The sequence below is a fragment of the Chelonia mydas genome, chromosome 9 (genome assembly GCF_015237465.2).
Source record: "Chelonia mydas isolate rCheMyd1 chromosome 9, rCheMyd1.pri.v2, whole genome shotgun sequence".
Taxonomy (NCBI): domain Eukaryota; kingdom Metazoa; phylum Chordata; order Testudines; family Cheloniidae; genus Chelonia; species Chelonia mydas.
In genome coordinates this window covers 72,884,860-72,907,050 of record NC_057855.1, presented here as the reverse complement: position 1 = coordinate 72,907,050, position 22,191 = coordinate 72,884,860, and the positions used below count along the sequence as shown (strand labels likewise).

The 22,191-nt window shown below is 38.3% G+C and overlaps 1 protein-coding gene across 1 annotated transcript in view; it reads left to right on the top strand.

Moving 5' to 3' along the window:
• The window catches only part of LOC114019421 (connector enhancer of kinase suppressor of ras 2), a 456,264-nt gene extending 434,555 nt beyond the window's left edge, over positions 1-21,709 (top strand). Inside the window, exons 21-25 of the mRNA XM_043522361.1 lie at positions 5,190-5,260; positions 8,655-8,755; positions 10,179-10,686; positions 11,065-11,264; positions 11,754-21,709. Of these exons, the coding sequence (XP_043378296.1) occupies positions 5,190-5,260; positions 8,655-8,755; positions 10,179-10,686; positions 11,065-11,264; positions 11,754-11,969 (1,096 nt within the window). The 3' untranslated portion in view covers positions 11,970-21,709. The remainder of the gene's footprint in view (positions 1-5,189; positions 5,261-8,654; positions 8,756-10,178; positions 10,687-11,064; positions 11,265-11,753) is intronic.
• Positions 21,710-22,191: the final 482 nt, after the last annotated feature.

The window sequence follows — 22,191 nt, the reverse complement described above, 5'->3', positions numbered from 1 at the left end:
CAGCAGGAAGCGCTGCAGTGGTGAGTCCAGCCACATTATACCTCCGTACAGTGAGTCTGGGGACATTGCTGAATATTTCATCACCTTTGAGAGACTGTGTATGCTCCATGCGATTCCTGAGGATCAACAGATGATCACTTGGGTTGCAAAGTTGACTGGGAGAGGTCTGGACATAATCAATAAGATGCCAATTGGTGATGCTGCGGATTATGGTAAATTTAAGGAATTGGTTTTAAAATGGTTTCAGATTACACCTGAAACATATAGAGTAAAATTTAGAAGACTTAAGAGAGAGTGTGGATTAAGTAATGCGGTTTATGTGAATCAAATGAGAGATCTACTGGATAAGTGGGCAAGGGGAAAAGGTATTACAAGCTTTGAAGCAATGTATGATTTGGTTGCGCAGGAACAGTTCCTGAATATGTCTAATGATGATGTAAAACAGTGTTTATGGGATAAAAAGGTAGAGATGATTGAAGGTCATCAGGTTGAAGAACTTGCAACTTTTGCAGATAAATGTGAACAATCTCAAGCACCTCGTAGGAATAAATCACAGGCAGAGGGGTTTAAGTTTGGTGGGAAGCAAGGTTCCCAATTTTCCACTGGGAAGAAGGAGGGTGGATGGGAGGCTGGACATTCACCTCCCCACGTTAACTCCTCCAGTCCTTGTCCCAAATCTCTTGTAAAAGCAGAAGAGCCACAGAAGGTGCTATCATTGTAATTCCACGGAGCACCTGAGGAATAAATGCCCTATGCTGAGTGAGAACAGGCAGCAGGTAACTCATGGAAATGCTGCTACCATAGCACAGAGGCACCTCAGGCAGTTGCCACTTATCATACACAGTTTGTAAAGGTTGCCACTGCACAGCCAGTTTGACTTAGTTGCAAAGTTTTGGAACTAGGGATTTTGTGGTGTAATAAATAAATAGCATTCCACTAGTTCAGTAACCTTTTCTTATTGTGGAGGATGGGGGAGGTTGATAAAATCAGATGCTGGAACACTGTCTCATTAATAAGAATTATGGAAATTCCCCTTCACGATTATCTTTGACACTTGTACACACTGCATACTAAGGAAGTTAATCAGACTGAAGCTATAGTCCACTTTCACTAACATCATTTTTACCACAAATCTAATGCATGTAGCTAGCAAATGATAGACTACTCCTTGATAACTTTTTATTCTAATTCTTTCAATTTTGTAATTCTGTAGTACAAATAAAACTGAATTGTTTAAATTGTCTAAATTTTCTCTTTAGAAATCTCTCAATTTTCTTTGGAATTATATATAGTGATATGGTCTGTAATAGAATATATCTAAATACAGTACTTTTGATAAACTTGATGGTCATACTGTCTTAATTCAAAATTAGTCCCAAAATATTAAAGATAAATTGATATATTCTATGATATCAAATAATGTAAGTTGTTTCATATCTACTCGTATTGAATCTAAAAACCTAATTTTATTCAGACTACAAAAGAATAAAATGGCAGTCCTTCCAGTGTTTAGATTATTGAGGTAGAATGGGGTAACATCTGTATACAAATACAGTTTTGCTTCTGTCAATTTAAGAGAAAATTTTTCAGTTTTCTTACCCTTCTTTTGGAAATTTTAATGCCTCTGCATGATCTTCACTATCATCATGTTTGTAGCCTATGATAGGGCCTTCAGTGGCCGAGCAGCCTAGCATTTGGATAGGGGCTGGAGGGCAGAAGCTGCCCTCCTTTCCCTCAGGTCCTGGCTTAGAGTCCTGGGCCACTCACACCCCTAGACAGGGGAGCTGGATCTTGCTCCCAGCCATGAGGGGGAGGCTCAGGACCTGTTGTAAGTCCTTTAGTTTGGGGCATGGCCCTGCTAGTCCAGTTTCCCCACAGTTGGCGATTGGCAGTAGATCCCCCTTGGCAGGGGAAGACTTACTTGCTTCCAGTGGCTGCATTGGCAGGGAGGTTGCATCTGTGCCTTCAGGCAGACACACAGAGAGCTCCTACCTCTTCACCAGTCAGCCCCTAACTGAGCCAGGCTACCTTCTTTTCTCCCCCTTCCAGGCCTGGCATTGGCTTCAGGTATAACGGGTGAGGCTAGCTGAACGCACAGGTTTTCTTTAATCCCTGCTGTGCCTGGCAGCCGCCTCTCTGCTCCTTCACATAGCCAGTTTTGCATAGACTCTACATATTCATATTAGTAACTTTGTTCAGTACATTCATGGTGTTCCTGTGAATTTAACGTAAGTTTGAAGTTTTGGTAAATGTCAACAAAAATAAATTATTATGCATTTGTGACTGAATAATCTTCCTTCTCTGAGTCGTATCAATTATATTTCCTGGTCCTGCAGTCCTTATTCAGGTGAAACTCCAACTGAAGTCAGTGGTCATTTTGCTTGAGTAAGGACTGATGAATGATAATTTATACTTAGCTAGCAAAAAAATGAGATCAGTATCAGGTCATAAGTGTCTAAAGACAAACAGTAACAGTATTTTTCTAAAGCAAGACACCAATAAAATTTTTAAAGAAAAAGAAACGTGACAAACCTCTCATATAATTACATAAGTGAGAACTTTTATATTCACAGTCAGTGCCATATTATGATATGTAATTTCGCGATTCAGGAACACAATTTTAAAATTACCAACACTAATTATTAGTAAAGAACAAGGGGAAATGTGATTTCAGTTATTGCAATAAATAATAGCTTTTGTCAAGAAAAGCAAGTATCTCACAAATTATAAACATGCCTTTTGTTGAATGAACTTGTATTGCTGGGTATTACAGTGGAGAAAATGTTAAAGAACTGTTCACTGTTTAAAAATAACTTCTGTATGTTCTTGAGGTCAGTTATTTGGGATGGCAAAGCAAATAAATTAGATCTCTGTAGGCAGTTTTAACATTTGCACCTGATGTTTGTGAAAAGTGATCTGCATTTTCATTCCTATTTCTAAATTTTCCACCTTTTTTCATTTAATAACAATAATACTTAACGTTTTAGTAGGTAGTTTTTCATATCTTCACAGGTCTACAAACAAATTAATTTTCACAATACCCCTGTAAGTCTGAAAATTAAGTTGGTCATTGTCCTTATTGTATACCTGAGAAAGCTGTGATTCAGCTAAATTAAGTGGTTGCTGAGGACCACATAGTAAGTCAGTGACAGATCCAGTATTAGAACAAAAGCATTCTGACTCACAAGTCCTTGCTTAAACCATTAGACCATTTTATCTCACTTCTACATTGCCTTCTTTTTATGGTAGCAATGACTTTTCCTTCATTTTATATCCCCTTTCATATGCTGTACCATCAGAATACTCACAGATTCAGTGAGTTAGAAATTTATTGTTGAATATTGTTCACATTTAAATAGGAAAGAAGTATATTAAACTATCTTTCTTCATGTAACTTACACAAAAATCAACGTTCTTGTAATACATATGTTATTCATGAACGTTTGTCTTATGAGAAGCCCTTGAAGGGTAATCTTGTCACATGGCTAATAATTTTATCCTTGGTTGATTAACTGTGTCAGCGTCAAGTTGTGCTATTTAAAAAAAGGGCAGAATTGCTTCCAAAAAGCATGTAATCTCACTGTATAAGGAAACTGCTATCTTTTAGACAGCTGTTAAGTCTTTGTTGATTAAGGAAATATTTGAGGCTGCAGCCTAATTGTTCTCAATTTCTATTATAAACACATTTTTAATATTTCTGAATGAGAGAATGCTTTTTAGTTATCAAGAGAAATCTGGCATAGAAAACGCTGACGTTCATATTAGGGTTTTTGCTTCATCCATTGTGATCCTGATGTTTCATTATTGCTGAAAATTGGCTGATTCATTTAGTGTAACATGATCATTCTATGTGCAGGCAAAAGGAAATGAATTACACTTGATAGAACTCTCCAGAAGGAAGTCTATTTCAATCAAGTATCTTTACCTTCTCTCTAAGTCTGTTCATTTTCTTCTTTTTATACGATTCAAGTAAATACATAGTATAAGTACAAACTTAGTGTATTTCAGCGAGGATGGAGTTTGGAGAATTAGTCCCAAAATAGGCTTTATCTAATGGTCTGGTTTTGAAAATACCAGATCATCTTGTTAAATAAGGAGCTGCTCAGGGATAAAAGAGTAAATGTGTGTGCAAAATTGTAGCATGTTGTCAGGGTAATATCCCTTTATAGATTATATTATTATTGATGCTGTCAGGGTATATTTCTTTCTGGATAAAAGCAAAGCCATAATCACAGAAGATAACAGAGATCAAAATTTGCTTCCATGACTCCAGTAGCATGTACACCTAGACTGATACTTCAGAAGTCAATCATATACTACAGTCTCATGTTCACTTTTAGCTTTCTGATTCTACAAGTACAGAATTTTCTTTCATAATTGATGTCTGTATGAAATCATGAGCATCTTTCTGTTTTTATTTTAATACTGTCTTGTATTATCACCATGAATGTACAATGGATGTCACCATGGAAAATACTGTTGTTGGTTTCTGAAGTAATTATTACTTTGGCAGTAGGTGCACCAGCAATTGATCTGTTTTTGAGCCAGTTCTGTGGGGCCATAAAGGGATGCAAAGGCCCAGAAACAAGCAGAGGGGGCCTCAGAACCAATGTAGTATGTTCCCCTCCCCGAAACCATGGAAGTCCTTCCACACAAGCACTATGCAGTTAGGATTCAATGGATATTTGATTGCACTTGAAGGTGGGCAAACTTAGGAAGCCTCTGCTCTATACAGCATGCTCCCCTAAGTATCCAATGGAAATATGTATAAAAAAGTAGGTGTTAATTAATTCTGCTATTTGCAGTATTAGCTGGTGCGCTGTGTGTTTGCTGCTCCATTTTGGTGGCGTGAGAGACCATTGGCATCCTGGCTCTTAACAGTGCTAGGCTGGCACAGATTGAGTTACAGAGAGACGCATAGAGGCTCTGGTTCTCCATGAGCTGTGGATTGAGATCAGATTTCTCCATGGCTCCTCGGACTCTGTGTACTTCAGGGCTGCATCCTCCATGTAACCTCATTACTCTGATGAACGTATAAGTCAAGTTTTTCTCAGTTTGAAAACCATTGGTTTTTACACTACTACTTCTCTTCACTCTGTTTTTTCTACATTATAAGAGAATGTAGGCCACAGCATTTACCACTGAAGAGTCCTTTAAATATTCTTCTTCCTTGTCTATTATTTTATTAGATGGATGAACCGTCTGGGACTTGCAGCCATTGGTTATACACCTGATGACAAGGATATTCGGCCAGATGAAGGTACGGCTTCTGTGATTTTAATCAAAATTGACTTAGAGAGGTCGGAGAAGAAAGAAAGGCTCCAAAAATGCTTCTGTTTACTGAGTCAACTCATGATTTGGTCATAAATCACAGATATCTCACGAGTTCTTCATTAATGTAGGCAATACCTTTTAACTATTTGTTTTCATAGATATGTGCAACCCCTTAGAAAATACATTTAACTGTGCAAACAGAAGAAAAAATGAAATCCAGAATGATCATTTGAAAAAGCAAAGAACACAGTCTTAAGGCAGTCTTTAGGAAAACAAGCATGATTAACAGAATTACTATTTTACATTTAGTATAAGAATGCTAAGTGAAAGCAGATGGCTCTGCATAGGTCTCTGTTAGTGCCATCAGCTGTGCTAATCCCTAATGGGAGAGTGACATGGGCATAGGGCAAGTTGCACTTTAAACTCCTTTTACTTCCTCTTGAGTGCACTCTTCAGGTGACTCCTTCACCTCTCTTGGGGTGGAACCCCAAAGTCCAACCACCCTTGGACTGGATTTCTGGGTTGCAGCCCTGATTCCAAACTGTGTAAACACAGCAGGCCCAAATGTACTTGGCACCTGCAAGGAATTTCCTCTTTAGGAGTCTGTGATCAGCAACTGATTAAAGAGGCTTAAAAAGTTGCATCAAAACAAACATATTTTTGTTCACCCAAAGGTACATAGTAAGAAGGATAAAACAACAAAAGGTCTATATACCTCATTCTTACATCACTTTATTCTTTCCTTGCAAGTGCTGGGTAAGATCCACTCAACCCAGCCATTCCTACTCCTGGCTGGGAGTGATAGACGATTGCCTTTGCAGTATTCTCTGTGTGTGTCTCTCTCTCTGTCAGAGGCTCACCTCCTGCCACTGCTGCCGCTCAGCCGCCCCTTCCTCCTGAGGCTGAGAACATTGGTGGTTTAGTATCCTCTTTGATCTCAGATTTGGGCCTGAGAAGAATAAACCTTGCTCTCTGACAGTACCTTATTTTTGCCATTGTTTCATTTCTTGTTTGTTTCCCCCCTAACAGTCTTCTTTAAGTTAACTCCTCAAAATTAGGCAGGATAATATCAAGCCAATAAACTCAGATGCAAGTGCATATGATCTTCATTAAAAATAATACAAATAACTCCCTCATTCTCCACAGAGAGACAGGGTAGTAGCCCTGTCCCCCATTTCTCCATCAGCCAGCAGAACAGGTCACACACAGATGGGGTGAGGAGAATGCACTCATTTAAAGAGAAAATAGTAAACAGGAGAGAAAAATGAACTGAGAAAAAGTGTACTTTGTTTTTACATTATGCAGTCCAGATACAGTCTTTTATATCATCACGTACAGATTATGATAAAATACCCAGGAATGAACATTTGGACAATAGAATGACTTGATTGATTAACTGAATATTTTGATATTGCGGTTTGTAAATGCTTTTGTCTTCTGTGGAGGAATATAGAACTCCTTTCTGATTATTACTGTTGGGGAAGAGAATTCTACTATAAGTACAACATGGACTGCCTGATTTGACAGGCTACTGGTATACTCCTTGGGTGAGTTTTGAGGCATTGGGCTGAAAGTGAAGTGCCTTTCAACTATCCATGAAGTATGTCCATAGCCAGCTAATGAACACAGTGATACACACAATATGGCTCATTCATTATAAATTGCTTTTTTAAAAGAAAAAACTCAAGCCAGCATTTTTAAAAAACACTTTTGAAATGTTTATGCTTGCTTGTATATATGTCTAGGGGTAAAATTTTCAAAAGTACCTAAGTAACTTAGGAGCTTGAGTCCCATTTTCCAAAGCGACCTAGTCACTGCAGGGCCCAAGTCTCACTGGAAGTCAGTGGGACTGAGGTTCCTAAGGTTATGCCTACACTGCAAAAGAAATCTCATGGCAGCAAGTCTCAGAGCCATGGTCAACTGACTTGGGCTTGTGGGGCTTGCACTATGGGGCTAAAAATAGAAGTACAGACATTCCTGCTTATGCTGGAGCCTGGGCTCTGAGACGTGTCAAGGCAGGTGGGTCTCAAAGCCCAGGCTCCACTCCAGGCAAGAACGCCTACACTGCTATTTTTAGCTCTAAGTTCAAGCCCCCAGAGCCCAAATCAGATGAACCAGGCTCTGTGACTCACTGCTGTAGGGGATTTTTTGCAATATAAATGTGCCATAAGTGTCTAAGGACCAGATTTTCAAAGGTACTTAAGGGCTTGAAGATGCAGATTGGTAACTAGTGGGATTTTCAAAAGTGCTTAAGTGGGTTAGGTACTTAACTCCCTGTGAAATCAATGGGATTTGGGGCTTAACCTGCTCAGGCTCTTTTGAAAATTGCGCCAGGCACCTATCCATATCTTAAGGGAGTGGTCACCAACTGGTAGATTGTGATCGACTGGTTGATCCTGGAGCCTCTGATAGTCGATCACAATCTCTGGTCGCTAAAAGTCCGGTGGTGCAGCGGGTCTAAGGCAGGCTCCGTGCCTGCCGTGGCCCCGCGCCACTCCCAGAAGTGACCATCACACTCCTGAGGGGGGACAAGGGTCTCCACGCGCCGCTCCTGCCTGCAGGCACTGCCCCCTCAGCTCCCATTAGCTGAGAACGGGGAACTGCTCCCATTAGCCAAGAACTGGGAACTGCAGCCAATGGGAGTTGCGGGGGCCATGCCTGCAGAGACGGGCACCATGTGAAGACCCCTTCCCCCAACACCAGAGGCCACAGGGGTGCGATGGCCACTTCCGGGAGTGGTGTTGGGCCGAGGAAGGCAGGGAGCTTGTGTTAGCCCTGCTGTGCCGCTACCTGAGGTAAGTGCCACCTGGAGGGAGCCCGACTCCTCCTGCACCCCAACCCTCGGCCCTGAGCCCCCTCCTGGAGCCAGCACCCCATACCCACTCTTGCACCCCAACACTCTGCGCCAGCCCGAAGCCCCCCCTGCACCCAAACTTCCTCCCAGAGCTTGCTCCCTTCACTCCTTCCTGCACCCCAACACCCTGCCCCAGGCTCATCCCAGAGCCCCTCTACACTCCGAACCTCTCAGCCCCAGTCCAGAGCCCACACCCCTGCCCCAGCATGGTGAAAGTGAGTGAGGGTGGGAGAGAGCGAACAACAGAGAAGTGGGGATGGCCTGAGTGGGGCGGGCCTCAGGGAAGAGGCGGGGTAGATCCTGGGTTGCACTTAAATTCAAAAAGTGATCTTGTGCATAGAGAGGTTGGAGACCACTGTCTTAAGGCATCTAAATATCTTAGAAAATCCACCTCTTAGACACTTCAGAGAATGGGACTTACCTTGTCTATATCAGAGAAAAAGTGTGTCATTTATGCTTTGAAAATGTTGCCAATACTATCTTATGAGTAAATATTGCAATGAAACATAGAACATTTTGTTACCAGATTACTGGAGTGAAAGTGACCAGGATGATATTGATGGCTCTTTAACCCTGAAACAGGAAGGTCCTTCAACACTATGTGACACCTACCATCGAACACCCTCAGTAAGTCATGAATAGTACATGCTGTATAAGGCCAAGAAATACATTTCCATGCTTCTTTGATTAGTATTTTGCTTGCTTTGTAATGGCATCTAATTACATTATAAGCAGAACAGAGGTGGTTCTCAGCTGTAAACTATGAGAATATTATCATTTCTAATGGCTAAGAGCTGGAGTGAATGTTCTGAAAATAAGAAATGGAAGCACATAGAAAGAAGAGGCTACTGCCGTCTTACTCTGCTGTGTTTACCTAGTGTGTTTAAGTCATTTTTTTCTTAAAAAAAAAAATCCAATACGAAAGGAATATATAGATTTTGACTCCATTATGAATAAAATGTTTTGTACTTGGGTCATCTCTATTAACTGAGAGTTTATACTGTATCTACAGTGTTCCATATTTACTGGAAATTAAGATTTTTAGATTGTATTCATACAATAGTCATCTGGAGGAAAAATATTTTATTTATTAGAAACATATCTTTAAAGACAAGTTTCTTTCAATATATAGCATTGTGTAAATACCCATGGTATTTGCAATATTTTTCTTAAGAGGTGTTTTAAAGCAAAAAATAGCTGATAAAAGTTGTGTACAGTGTATGGGCAGGTTCTGGTAGCTGATAAAAGCATTGCTGCTATACAGTACATGGGTAGGCTGTGATATTTAACCTTTGTTTCTAAGTGCAGATAGGACTGTTCTCTATTTTTCTTTCAGATTTTTCTTCAGCGTGAATGACATGATCCACACACAACCAGAACCAAAGAAAGAGTGACTGAGGCAACAGCATCACATGGGTGAAGTTCAGACTGATTTTCACCCATGTGATGCTGTTTTATCAACCGGGATACAGGTTAAGCCCCTCCCTTTCTGTTTTTCCACTTTTTTGCCTTTCTCTTTTTTTTAAATTAAAATAGTACAAAGACCAAGCAGAATTTAATTAAAATAATTTGGATAAGCTCAGCAGTTCCCTAAAATTTAAATGTTTTCTTGGATGCTGAAGTGTCTCTTTTTTTTTTTTTTCCCTGTTTGGCTGGAACATCTGCCCTTTGAAAAGAAAGGAAATCCAGTTATGATTTCTTTTGAGGGCTTCCATGTCTTTCTCACAACACACCGCTGGACTGGGTGTAAGCTGGGTAGGTCTTTGCAAAACCTATACCAGTGCTATCCTGTCCTTTCCAGCAGGAGTTGCTCTTGGGCAGAGAATGTGTCAAAACAAGAATAGGGAGTGGTTAAAAATGTAGTGCTTACATAAAGTATTACACAGTTAGTTATGTCTTGCTTGCTAAGAGTTTATAGTGTGACATACCAAAATATACAAATCAGATCATTTGGTTAGTACTAATCATATACTGAACTGTATCTGTTGTGGTTTGCCAATGTCTAGTCACAATTATGTCTTTATAATCAGATATTTTCATTCCTTCTTAGGTGAATTCTTCAAGTCCATTCCCTGAACTGAAACATGGTCGACACTTTTCAAGTGAATCTACCTACTCCTATTCTTCTGCGGAGGATTCCCGACAAGATGCCACAGGAAGTACACACTCATCAGGATGCAGACCTCCCTATCGAGAAAGGCGCTCATGGCAGGACCTGATAGAGACCCCTTTAACCAGTTCTGGCCTCCATTTTCTTCAGACTGTTCCTCCTGACCCAGAATATGTGAGTGGCCGACCTGGAATGTCACCAGAGAGGCGAAGACAGGCAACATTACCAGTCCAAAGACGTCACAATCATGAACGAGATGGACCTTTCCCTTTGGTGGAGTGGCAAAGGGGATATAGTTCACATAACAGGCCCCAGAAGCAACGTAGTCAAAGCCTTCCACGAAACAGAGATGTCAGGGGCAAAGGGCGTGTAAAGTCTTCAGGCATAACAGAAGAGAAGCCTGAAGAGAAACTTCTTATAAAAAAGCAAAATAATTTCTGTGAAGAAGGTAAGATTTTGAAGGGACTCTGGCACCAGTACTCACCACTGACCTCAATGGGAGCTTTGCCATTGACCTCATTGATGAATGATCAGGCTTTATATGAGTATCTTTGTGGCAGAATTATAATTCCCAAGAAAAATGAAAATATGGAGATTGCATTAGTTACTACACCGTAATTTTGGTTCAGAAAGTGTATGTACATTCTGATTCCAACTTTATTGTTGATCAGAATGTTTTGATTTTATCAATTCTCAAATCGGGAAAGGATATTAGGTGGTTATTCCATGGGCAACTTTCAGAATTCTTGAGCTTTTCAGGATCTTTCATTACCCTCCCATCCAAAGTTTCCTGGATTGTTAAAAAAAATTATAATTTTTTTTCCAGAAAACATAAAGGAAATCAGGGAAAGTACAGATGGTCTGCAAGAGCTGTACAAGTCTTTGGAACAAGCCAGCTTGTCAGCCTTTGGAGAGCAGCGTCCTTCTACCAAGCAGGAATTCCGGAAGTCTTTTGTAAAGAGGTGCAATGATCCAATTATCAATGAAAAACTTCATCACATCAGAGTTCTCAAGAGCACTTTAAAAGTAAGCTGTTACCATTAATGTTTATGTTCAACATGAAATTGTAACAGTATAGCTTCTTAAAATTTTCAGTGTATGGACTTTTATTTTAGAGAGAGAATTAGGTCACAAGGAAACTGTGGCAGTACTGAGAGAAACAGAACATAGGGGACAGTTGCCAACCTCACAACCATTGCCAGTATTTGGCACTCTTGTTTCCTGTGTCATGGAGGATGCCAAGGACTGAATTGTCAAGAAGACCTAATTTACTACACTTTTACAATTAGAGATGGTCACTGAAAGCCACTGTGGAATCATGCCAATGGATATAGGGAAGATTGCCTTGCACTGTGTGAGCTGTAACAGTTTTGTGTATAGATAAAGGACCTTAGTGTGCATTGCAATTGCTCTAGCACCTTTTGTTAGCACTCAAGGACAAATAAAAGGCCCAGTATAACATGTCACTTAAATTGTATTTCTGAAATGTGCTGTGGTTTTTTTGGCATTTGACAGGCAAAGGAAGGGGACCTGGTAACTATCAACAATCTTCTGGATGATCCCAACTTGACATCAAAGAAGTTCAAAGAGTGGAAGCTAAAGAACTATGAATTTTTCCTGGACATTTGTGAGTACAGCGCTGCTCTGAAACTTCAAAATGGAGCCTCTGAACTTGTAACCCCTGCACCACTGCTGACACACACACATTCATTCATTGAAACACATGTCTGACAGGACTAGCACCGTGAACACTTGCTGGGTGCCATGAGAAATCCAATATGGCAAACACTGTAATATTTGTAAATGTACTCAGCAGTATTGTAAATAACTTGGATAAGAGAATAGTGCCACAGGATGCCTACTACATTGCATGAGAAGTATTATTCTGTTCTGAATTACTTTGTTTGCTATTATCAACCAACATGCTTATCAAGTTCTGCGTTAGAAAGAAGCAGTGCAGGAGTGTAATGGAAAATATATACCAGTATATTTATTTAAGGACTGTACTAAAGCTAAGCTTATAGTAATGAGTTCTTACAACCATTTTATATATTTAGATATATATTATATGTAAACATATCTACGTATATAAAAGGTAACATAGTAGTTTATATTTATTTTTTAAAATACCCTAAAATTCACCTTTTCACAAGTTTTTCTTGAAGGAAATACATAAAAAAAATACACTGGCCACTCTTAGGGGTGCACATTTTTTTCCAGCCTTTCCAAGCAGTGGTAGCTACCATCTTTATGAAATTAGAGAAGACCAGAGTAATAAAAAAAGTAAACTTAACCACTTTTGTGTGCCTTACAATGTATAGTGTATATATCCAGCAAATAGACTCTCCTTTGGCCCTATGAGCATACTGTACATGCCACTTTGATGTTGTGCTTATTTTTAAAACAATGAGCTTGCCTTTAAAAGGAGTGGCCATAGGCATGCAAGCGTGGCACAGAAGAGGTTAAGACACAAGTAGAACAAAGCTGGTTGTTCACCGATGCTGTCACTTGAACTGACTTTTCTATCTACTTTGAAGTGTTTTATGGTAAAAGAAAAACATCTGCTTCTGAAGATGGTAGCTATGGCAGTTTTCAAAATCACACCACTGTGAATTTAGTGCCACAAACCTGTGAGTCATAAAATTATTAAAATATTGTTATCTGATGCTTCAAGACTGAGAATTAAGTAAAAGATTCTTGAACTGATCAGTTGTTTGTATATCAGACTGTCATACAGAGTGGGTAAAGAATTAATATTGTTCAAAATTATTCACCATATAATTCTTTATCTGTAGATACTTCATGAACAAGTTAATTGCAAGTGTTCAATTCAGAATTTGAAACTCAATTTGTATTAGTTAGTTTTAAATGGATGCATAAAATCACATGGTTTCTTTCTGTTCTCTGCTTAGAAACTTGAAGATTCAGGTTTTTGGAGTGAATATTTGCATTTATGAAAACAAAATCTGCTTTCCATAAATATTCTCAAATATGCACTTAAAACTCAAGTTTCTGCAAACATTCCTGCTAGTAAACTTATTTATTAGAATATTCTCAGAAAGCAATTTCTTATATACATTTGAATAAATATTTGCAGAAAAATGTATTTGCCCAGTTCTAGTTTCACAGAAAGAATCAAATTGTAAAGTTCAAATTATTCGTTGTGATATGAAATGGAAAAAGATGGCTCTAGGAGATAAATTTACTTTATAGAGACAAGAATTTAGTGAGAGAGCATCCTTTTGTTTGGTTCATTTATGATACAGTATCTGAAAAAAAGGAATGCTACTCAGACTTATTTTTCTATCACTATTATACCACCATTTATTTGAACCATAGTGGACACAGTGGTAAAAAAATTCACCCCGAAATAATTCCAGGATATAGTTATATTAGTAGAAGAATATTACTGACCTTTATATTGGGTTCTCTGCATCACACCAGCTCTTGAATCATGAAATCATTGCACTACAGTTATAATTACATTTGGATAGAACATACAAAATAAGTGCATAGCAATTAAGTCCATGCTTGGTCCGATTCAGGTCAATGGTCCCGTAAGCATGGGCTTAAAAGGGTATGATTCTGCTCCTGTTTAAATTAATGGCAAAATTCGCATTGTCTTCAGAGGAGCAGTATTAAACCCTAAATGCTCTGCTGAATAGTGATGGATTTAAGCATGCACTTAAAGTTAATCCTGTGCCTAAGTGCTTTGCTGAATTGCAGCAATAATGAAGGTGCAGGGAATAGACAGAGAAAAACTTGCCATCACACATTCACCAAAATCAGAGTTGTGATATTCATGCAAACAGTAAACACAAATCTGAATGTATTTACTATGTGAACATTTTAATTAGTGCACCACTGAATAGAAAGAGCATGAGAAGAGAGTTCTTATCTTTCTAACTTTTGTTCATATCAGATCTATAAATATTATAGATATAAATATATATCTCACTATTTTTTTATTCCTGTCCTCCATATGGTGTGGGAGGAGTATTATATATTGAAATAAGCAATGGTGTAAGGTGGAAAAGCCACTTTGAAACTGTACTGCATACTGTACGTGCATTAACAAGAAGCTATAGATGGTCACAAAATACTAATTAAATGGATTGTGCTTTTGGTGTTCTTACTGAGATTTTCTCATCTGCATTTTGGTGCAAACCCAAACCACAGTCTGTGCTTTTGTACTAAGATTTTAAAACAATGCTCAAGAGGGATTCCATTGTATTGTTACCCAAAGATCGGAAAATGCCACTTGACTGGAGAACATGTTAAATGAAGTCTTTGGTAAACATTCAAAAGTGAACTTACACTCTTCTTCTCAAATATTAATTGGATACAGCTAAAATAGAAAAAGAATATTTTTTTCTGTGGATATGTGCCTCCAAAAATAAACAAAAATGGTAGCTAAAGAGACTGGATCGCAACCTTCATTTCTCAGAGGGTTTAGTATAATTAAAAGAAAAATAATCATAGGTATTTCTGAAAGCTAATGAGTGGCTGAGATTAGTCTGGGCCATAAAACTAATCCCTCCCATGGCTAAGAGATCACAACTTCTTTTGATCATATTTTCTTAAAAAGCTTTCCTTGGCATGAGTCTATTCGTTTTGAAGTTCCAGTGATATGAGTCTGTATTTTACTCTTGGAGAGCCATCCCCATCAAAGAAGCTAAAATGTGTTTTGGTTATTCAGGATAAAAAAAAAAGTGAGCTAATAAGGAAAATGAACTATTTTTCCTTTTAGTATACATCGGAGAGGTTTCTCATGGCTGGGGTTGAGACAAACTGGGAGATAGGTTTGGAGCAAAGCTTAGCCCCTAGAACAACAAAAAAATTATTTCTAAGTCTAAAACAGTATTTTTATTCTTTTAGCTTTTACAAATATCACTAACATGTCAATAGAGACAAAGTATTTCCAGAATAATTTTGACATATTTACTTACATGCATACAAAAGTCTGTACAATAAATAAGAATCAGTTAAAGCTGATTTGCTAAGAAAATGTCAACCAATGTATGCCCCTCAATTTCTGTTTAATATTAGGAGAAGCAGAGTTTAACTTTCTAAACCAAACAAGACAAGACTTTCTGTATTTAGGTTTAAAAAAAAAAACACTTGAGAATAAAGATGTGGAGTTCTTTAAGTTAAAACAAGAAATTGGTTTAAAAATGTGAATTATACATCCTACATTTTAAAAATAGCCTCCATCTTTTCTAATGGATAAAATAAATGAATAGGCTGGTTAATCCAGACATTTTGTTTGACATATGAGGTCAGATATTTGGCTCTGTTTCTGCCTATTTTGCCTTCTCAGGCTGTGCAAAAAAGTCAAAAAGCTGCCCAAAAAGAGGCTGTTAGAGATTTATCTTGGCATAGAAGAATCTCGGAAGAAAACAATATAGACAGATCTACTCCACCAGCTCTTGCTCCCAGTGTGAAAGGTGTCATAAGGGCAGGGCTAGGGAACACAGCATTTCAGTGAACCTTGTGGCATAATGGCACTGAGGCTGTTCAAATTTGTGCTCATAGTTGGCTTAGCTCCTAGCCAGCCGTGAGGTTCAGGGAAGACAAAAGATGCCTTAGACTGAGCTATGTGCCTCCCCACTGCTTCAGCTGTGCCAAGCTCTGCTCCAGTGCAATGAAGTTTGGAGTCCATAGTGTCTCTCGGATGAATAAATAAATCCAGCTTCCACAGTATCCATCTATAGATACTGTTGTAGATCTTATATATTATACAAATGGTGCACAAACCTGCATTAGCACAAATTGTTTTGGGGTTTGTGACCTGTAAGCCAATTGGAATGCAAGTTGTGATCCAAAGATTTATTTATAAACAATGGTCCTGATCATATTTTCATTGAAATCAGTGGCAAAATTTCCTGATCCAAATTTGCCCTAGCAGCCAATATAGTCCTCCTGAAATCAATATGGTTGCACATGAGTAAGGGCAGGAATGGCGCTCCCTTGACTTCAGTGGTGGAGCAAAATCAAGCCCAGAATAAATATATAATATTTATTAGTTCAACAGAATTCCTGCCTGAATACTCAGATAAATCCTGTATTTTTATTATCTTCAACCACATAAACAATGTGTTTGGATGTATTTTATTTATTCAAATGTTTTCAAAGTTATTCAAACACTTTGAGCCTTTATTCAGACTTTCTGCCAGTAATATTTTTAACCAAAGACGTCACTCAATCAGCATGGCTTTCCTGCAACTCCACAAACTTCAGTAAGTCTTTTTGTTGCTAGATGCTCTTTCTGCAACTGATTGTATGCTTTTCACCAGCTACCCTCTTTTTTTATTATTGTTATTCTTCCATTTCCTCTAAATACAGTCCTTTGATGATCCCAATATCTATCTCAGTAGCACTTCCTGAAGGGTTTGAGACATTTTTTATTTTGTCATATTATTAAATGAAATGTCCCTGAATTCATTCTATTTAATGAAAAGAAATAATCAAAGGAAAAGAGAAGCTCTAACAAGTTGCAGCATCAGTATTCTTTATTATCATCATGCGGCAGAGATGCTGAGTCAGATTCTATCCCTTATCCCAGTTCCTACATGCAAAAGCAAATACGGGCCATAGCTGTGACACAAAGGGTGGAGACAACAGTGTAGAGCTGTCATCATGAGTATCAGAGGCATTATCTCCATAGTGCAATGAAGATTCTGGGCTGTGACACAGCCACTAGACAAGCCATCAGGAGGCTGCTGTAAATTAGAGTAGCGCTTGGCAGCTCTAATTTGCTTTGGGGCCTGCACTGACCCCAAAGTAACCTGCAATCCTGAGGGTTCAAAGGTGATTTAAAGTCATCTTTGCCCCCACCTTCCCCTGGGCTGCACTTTCTCAAACACTGACAGGAGATTTTCTTTCTTTCTCTTTAGGATTAAGAATCATCTTGCTCTTGTGCCAACTTTATGGTCCTTCTTTCCCAAATAGCCCGCCCATAAGCAGCTCTTGGATTAGGATAGGTCTTATTGCCACAAGGCAGCCTTGATCATTTGTTATCAAAAGACTCAGGTGGCCACTGTGCCAAACAGAGAATTTTGAACTTGGAATGTTGATCATCAATCCATTGTCAGAGCTGGGCCACTACCCATTAAACTGGAAAACTGGTGCACCATTTGTCTTTTCTTTTCTTTCTTTTTTTTTTTTTTGAGCGGAGGTGACAAGAGAAGCAGGGGAGGGAATAGCATCCATACAATTGATGCAGGGAGTTCTCAGGTTTTGAAGAACCTTAGATGAAAACTTAACTTTACCCCAACTCTCCTCTTTAATTATAGTTTTCTAGATCAAAGTATTGCAGTTTGGGGAAGGGTACCATTTGAAAGTTTTTACTAAGGAAGTTCTCCAGTTATTCTCCAGAAATCTTGAGTCCTGACCAACCTCTCACTGAAGTCAATAGGTGTCTTACTATTGACTTTAAGGGAATTTAGACTGGACTGTTGATAGCATAGAGACTGGGAATGTTATCAGTGGTGACGAAAGTGTTGACATCAAAATTAAGATTCTGGCAGAAACTCCATATCATGTGCCTAAAGCACAGTACATCTCTGAGGAACATTATTAAACTCCAAGGGCCATTAAACTCAGATCCATTAAATCTGCTTTTGTGCTTCTCCAGTGACACAAAGCACACTTAAGACCATCTGATCTGGATCTCTGAGTACTATCTCAACATGCAATCTCCTGCAATCCTCCAGTGGCATGAAGGATGTGTAAAGCCCTCTCACTTACCAACACAGTGCATGTGCCTGTGAGAAAGGGAACATAGCTGGGGCTTTCTTACATCCTGGAAAACCCTGGCTGTCAGCCTCTTGGAGCTGTTGGAAGTCACTGTGAGACAGAGCTGAATGCCTAAAGTTTGAGTCAACATTTAATGGCTTTAGGGTCAGGGAGTCACAAAGGTGACAAAGCAGTTTTCTCCCTTTAAACATACTGGACTTGTGCCAGATGCCACTCAGCTGCTCCAGAGAATCTGAGCCCAAAGGCTTAACTGTCCCATGACACAAGTGTCCCAGAAAGACCTGTGAGACTTGAGACTGTATGAGGTCAATTGACCAATGGTATATGAAGTATAATTTAATTTTCAGACTAAACACCAATTTACTGATGCAGGTAAATCAGAAAACTGGGCTACTATCATGAACCCAATCCTGAAAAGGGTCAGCAAGGATATCAGGGATCTGCCTGCATGGTTTCTTCTGCAGGACTGGGGACCTGTGCCTCTAAAATGTCCGCCACAGCACACCACAATTCAAACTGTGCAAATGTTAGTGTAATATCTACAAGGGAGAACTTCCTAAAGTGGCATTTAATTGGCTTAAGTTTCAAAATATGGAAACTAGGCATTTGTAGGGAAGACATAAGAGGTATGGCCCATGTCAACTGTGGCTGGCCCATGTCAACTGACTTAGGCTTGTGGGGCTCAGGCTACAGGGCTATAAAATTGCGGAGTAGACATTCGGGCTCGAGCTGGAGCCCAGACTCTGGGACCCCACAAGAGGGGAATGCAAAAACTGGATAACAATGGCGATAGCAATATTAACTCAGCTCGGGATAACTTGGGCAAGGTGCTGAGCACTCTGGCCTTGATCTATAAAAACATTTAAGCAGGTGCTTAACTTTTAGCACATGCAAAGTCCCACTGGAGTCAGTGGAACTACGCACTTGTGTAAGGTTTACCCTGTGGTTAATCGCTATGCTGGGGCCTTAGATTTTTTGTGGACTGTTACTTTTATGTGAGGAGAGGCATTATAGCTCCTTTTTGACCCATCAGATCTTATTAAACTGCCTGCTTTTACTTCTTCATCAGATTTTTCTCATTAAACCTCAGCTGCGAAGAAGCTTTCATAGGTGTCCTAGATTTCTCTTTGCTTTTGTCTTTTATCTCCTTTTCCACCCAAATAAATTTACATACTGTAGTTTAGGCCCTGCAAAGATGTTGTCTTAACACATACCACTTAGTATCTAAATCTAATCTCAGCCATGTTATCCATTAGTGAATGGAAATTTGTTTTATATTTCTTATTATTTAAGTAACTGCTATTGAAATGTAATATTTTTATGGTTGATTTTTAAAAGATTTTATTTCCTTAGCTTCTTATAAGCAGAACCAGTATTTTAATTATGATCAGCTCTATTTATTAATGTATAGGCATCTGATTCTCTAATCTTAATATAACTAATAGATTAAACTTATTTTCTACATGTTACAATTTATGCCATACTTCCATATTTGGAAGGAAGATTAAAATTAATATTGTTTAACTTTTGTCTGATTTTGAGATGGCTCATATACTACTGCAATCTGGTGTTAATGAATATGTTACACACCTCATTAAAAAGATACTGACTATATTCACTCTATTCAGAAAATATTTATAGTCATTCTTAATACAGGCCAGTGCTGGAATAAACAAATTGAACTGTCTGTTTTTATTAAAATATGTACGCGCACTGCATGCACTAAATGTGACAGTTGAGTACTGTATAGTGTGCATTACAGCCACTCTATATGCAGTACTTGATGTAAGTGCTGATGTTATAGGAGAGAGAAAATAGGTAGAGAACTATGTTACTTGACTGGAAATGCCCAATTAACTTCTGTCCCCAAGCTTCTAGAGTATTATACCGTCTGAGGCATTTGTGGGGTCTCAATACAGCTGTTTTTACTTATTGTAAATGCATCTGGCAGAATGTTGCAAATAACTTACATTTCCGTATTATCTTGAGTCTCTCTTGCATTTTGTCACTAGCAACTACAAAACACGTCTTAACCAACAAATTCTGTTCACTGGTCAAAGTAACAGTGAGACCTGTTATAAATGCTAAATTAGGCTTAGTATCGAGTAAGAACTTCTGTTTCACCAAGAAATTGAAGCATTTCAGTCTAAGAAGCTAGGAAGAGAAAAGTATAGACAATAAGAGGAAGGCAGTAGTATTAAGGTTCCTTTTGCATTTGACACTGACACTGTATTAATTACAAAGAAAATATCCTTGTAACACCATTAATTGCTGGGTCATAGATGACATCTGTCTAGTTTACTAAAGTAGATATTAAAACTTGTACAAATAGAGAGCCTATTTTAGATAATGCTTAAATGTATGACACCCTTGTACTATGGCTTGCACTTTACTTGCATATAAACTGTGAAGTAGGCTGTAGTAATAATGTCTTTGTATATTCAGGGGTTGAAATACCAAATCACTAGAGTATTATAATGCTGGTGTTCAACCTGTACTGTTAATCTAATCTGAACAAGCTCACAAAGTGTATTTTGAAAATCCTGCTAACTTATGATCATTAGCAAATAATGCTATGGAGTCTCCATGGTCTTTCTTTTGTAAATATGAACATTCTTACTATTTCTGTAGCAATAGGAGGGTATAAACCAAACTTTCACTAGGACTGTTTTCAACAACAAAAAATTCTATAGCGCCTTGTATAAAAATCATGGAGACTACATGATTTGTGGGCATTTTTGTTTACAGACAATGTATATATATGTATTAGAGGCAGAACTGTTATTTATCACAAAGCTATGTTGTGGTTGATTATTTCTAAAAGAAAATGTATGTTTTCTGTCATAAAGAGAAAAAAAGTATTTTATGGGAGCCATCCTGAAAAGAAGTTTGACGCTTCAAAGCTTCAAATACCAGTATGTCCACATTACAGATGTTTCAGCCTCACCTGCTGTATGTTTTCATAATTAGCTGTGAAATAAAACTGAGAGGTGATGATAAAATGTCTATCTGAGCCAGGGAAGAATCCTGGATTGTGTTACAGTTTATACATGGTTGGATATTTTGAGACTGCAATATAATAATTATCATCATATTTATATCTGAAGGTCCCTTTTATGAGTAGACACCATTTAGATTCTGTAGTAGATAAAGTCCTTCAGCTCATTGATGCTACAGAGATAGAAAATGAATTACTCTGGACTCATACAGGTAAAACTAAATTTCAACCCCTGGATAATACAGTATTTTTCCCGTTTCCCAACAGTATACTTAATTTTATACTTGTCCTATGTTGGGAAGTGATCCACTAATTTATATAGGCTATGAATGTTAGTTTATTTTTCTTTTCTCTTTTCAGATTAGTTCTGTGTGAATTATTGTAATTGGCTGCATTTTTTCTATCACAGGTTATCTTTTTGTGTGTCTACAATGAGAATTTATGAATGGAAAATTTCACTGTGTGTTGCTCACTGGGCATATACCTCATGGTACATTGCACAGACATGTAAGTTGTAAGTTGCACTGCAACATTAAAAAAGGAACATATTGCTCTTTTTTCAAAGATATTAACTTATTTAAAAGATATAGTCTGTACATTATGAAAAGGACATTTATTCCTCCTAAATTCAAAAGTAGCTTTTGTTTTGGGGGAAATAAGTTGTAAATTTCAGTTGTAAATTTGGACTTCAATAAACTGAATTCTCTGCACTTAATTTTGTGCTTCTCTCTCCTTTTATCTTGGTGTCCTATAATGTAATTTAAATGGGTTACTCAACCTAGGTCTCAGTCCCGCAAGAGGATTTGTGCAGGCATAAGGATCCTGTGTGGATTCAGGTGTAGCACTGAGCCTCATTTTGTTAGCTATTATCTGAAACTTTGTGTGGTTACTGTTAGGCACCCTGAGGCGGCTGTTTAACCAAGCTTTTTGGCCAAAGCTATTCTAATTTAATCAGCTTTTCCATTCCTTTGAAGTGAGAGATACTACCCACTTACTTAAATTAGTTCAGAAAAAAAGTCATCAAACAGTCTTATTGCATGCTCCAAAACAGAAGGGAAGAAATTGTATGTGAAAAATACACCTTAATGTTTACTTTGGTGTTATCTAAGGGCCTGATCCTGCAAACACTTATGCAAAAGAGTAGTTCACTAAGTACAATGGAACTATTCTGGTGAGTAAAGTTACCCATGATTGTCA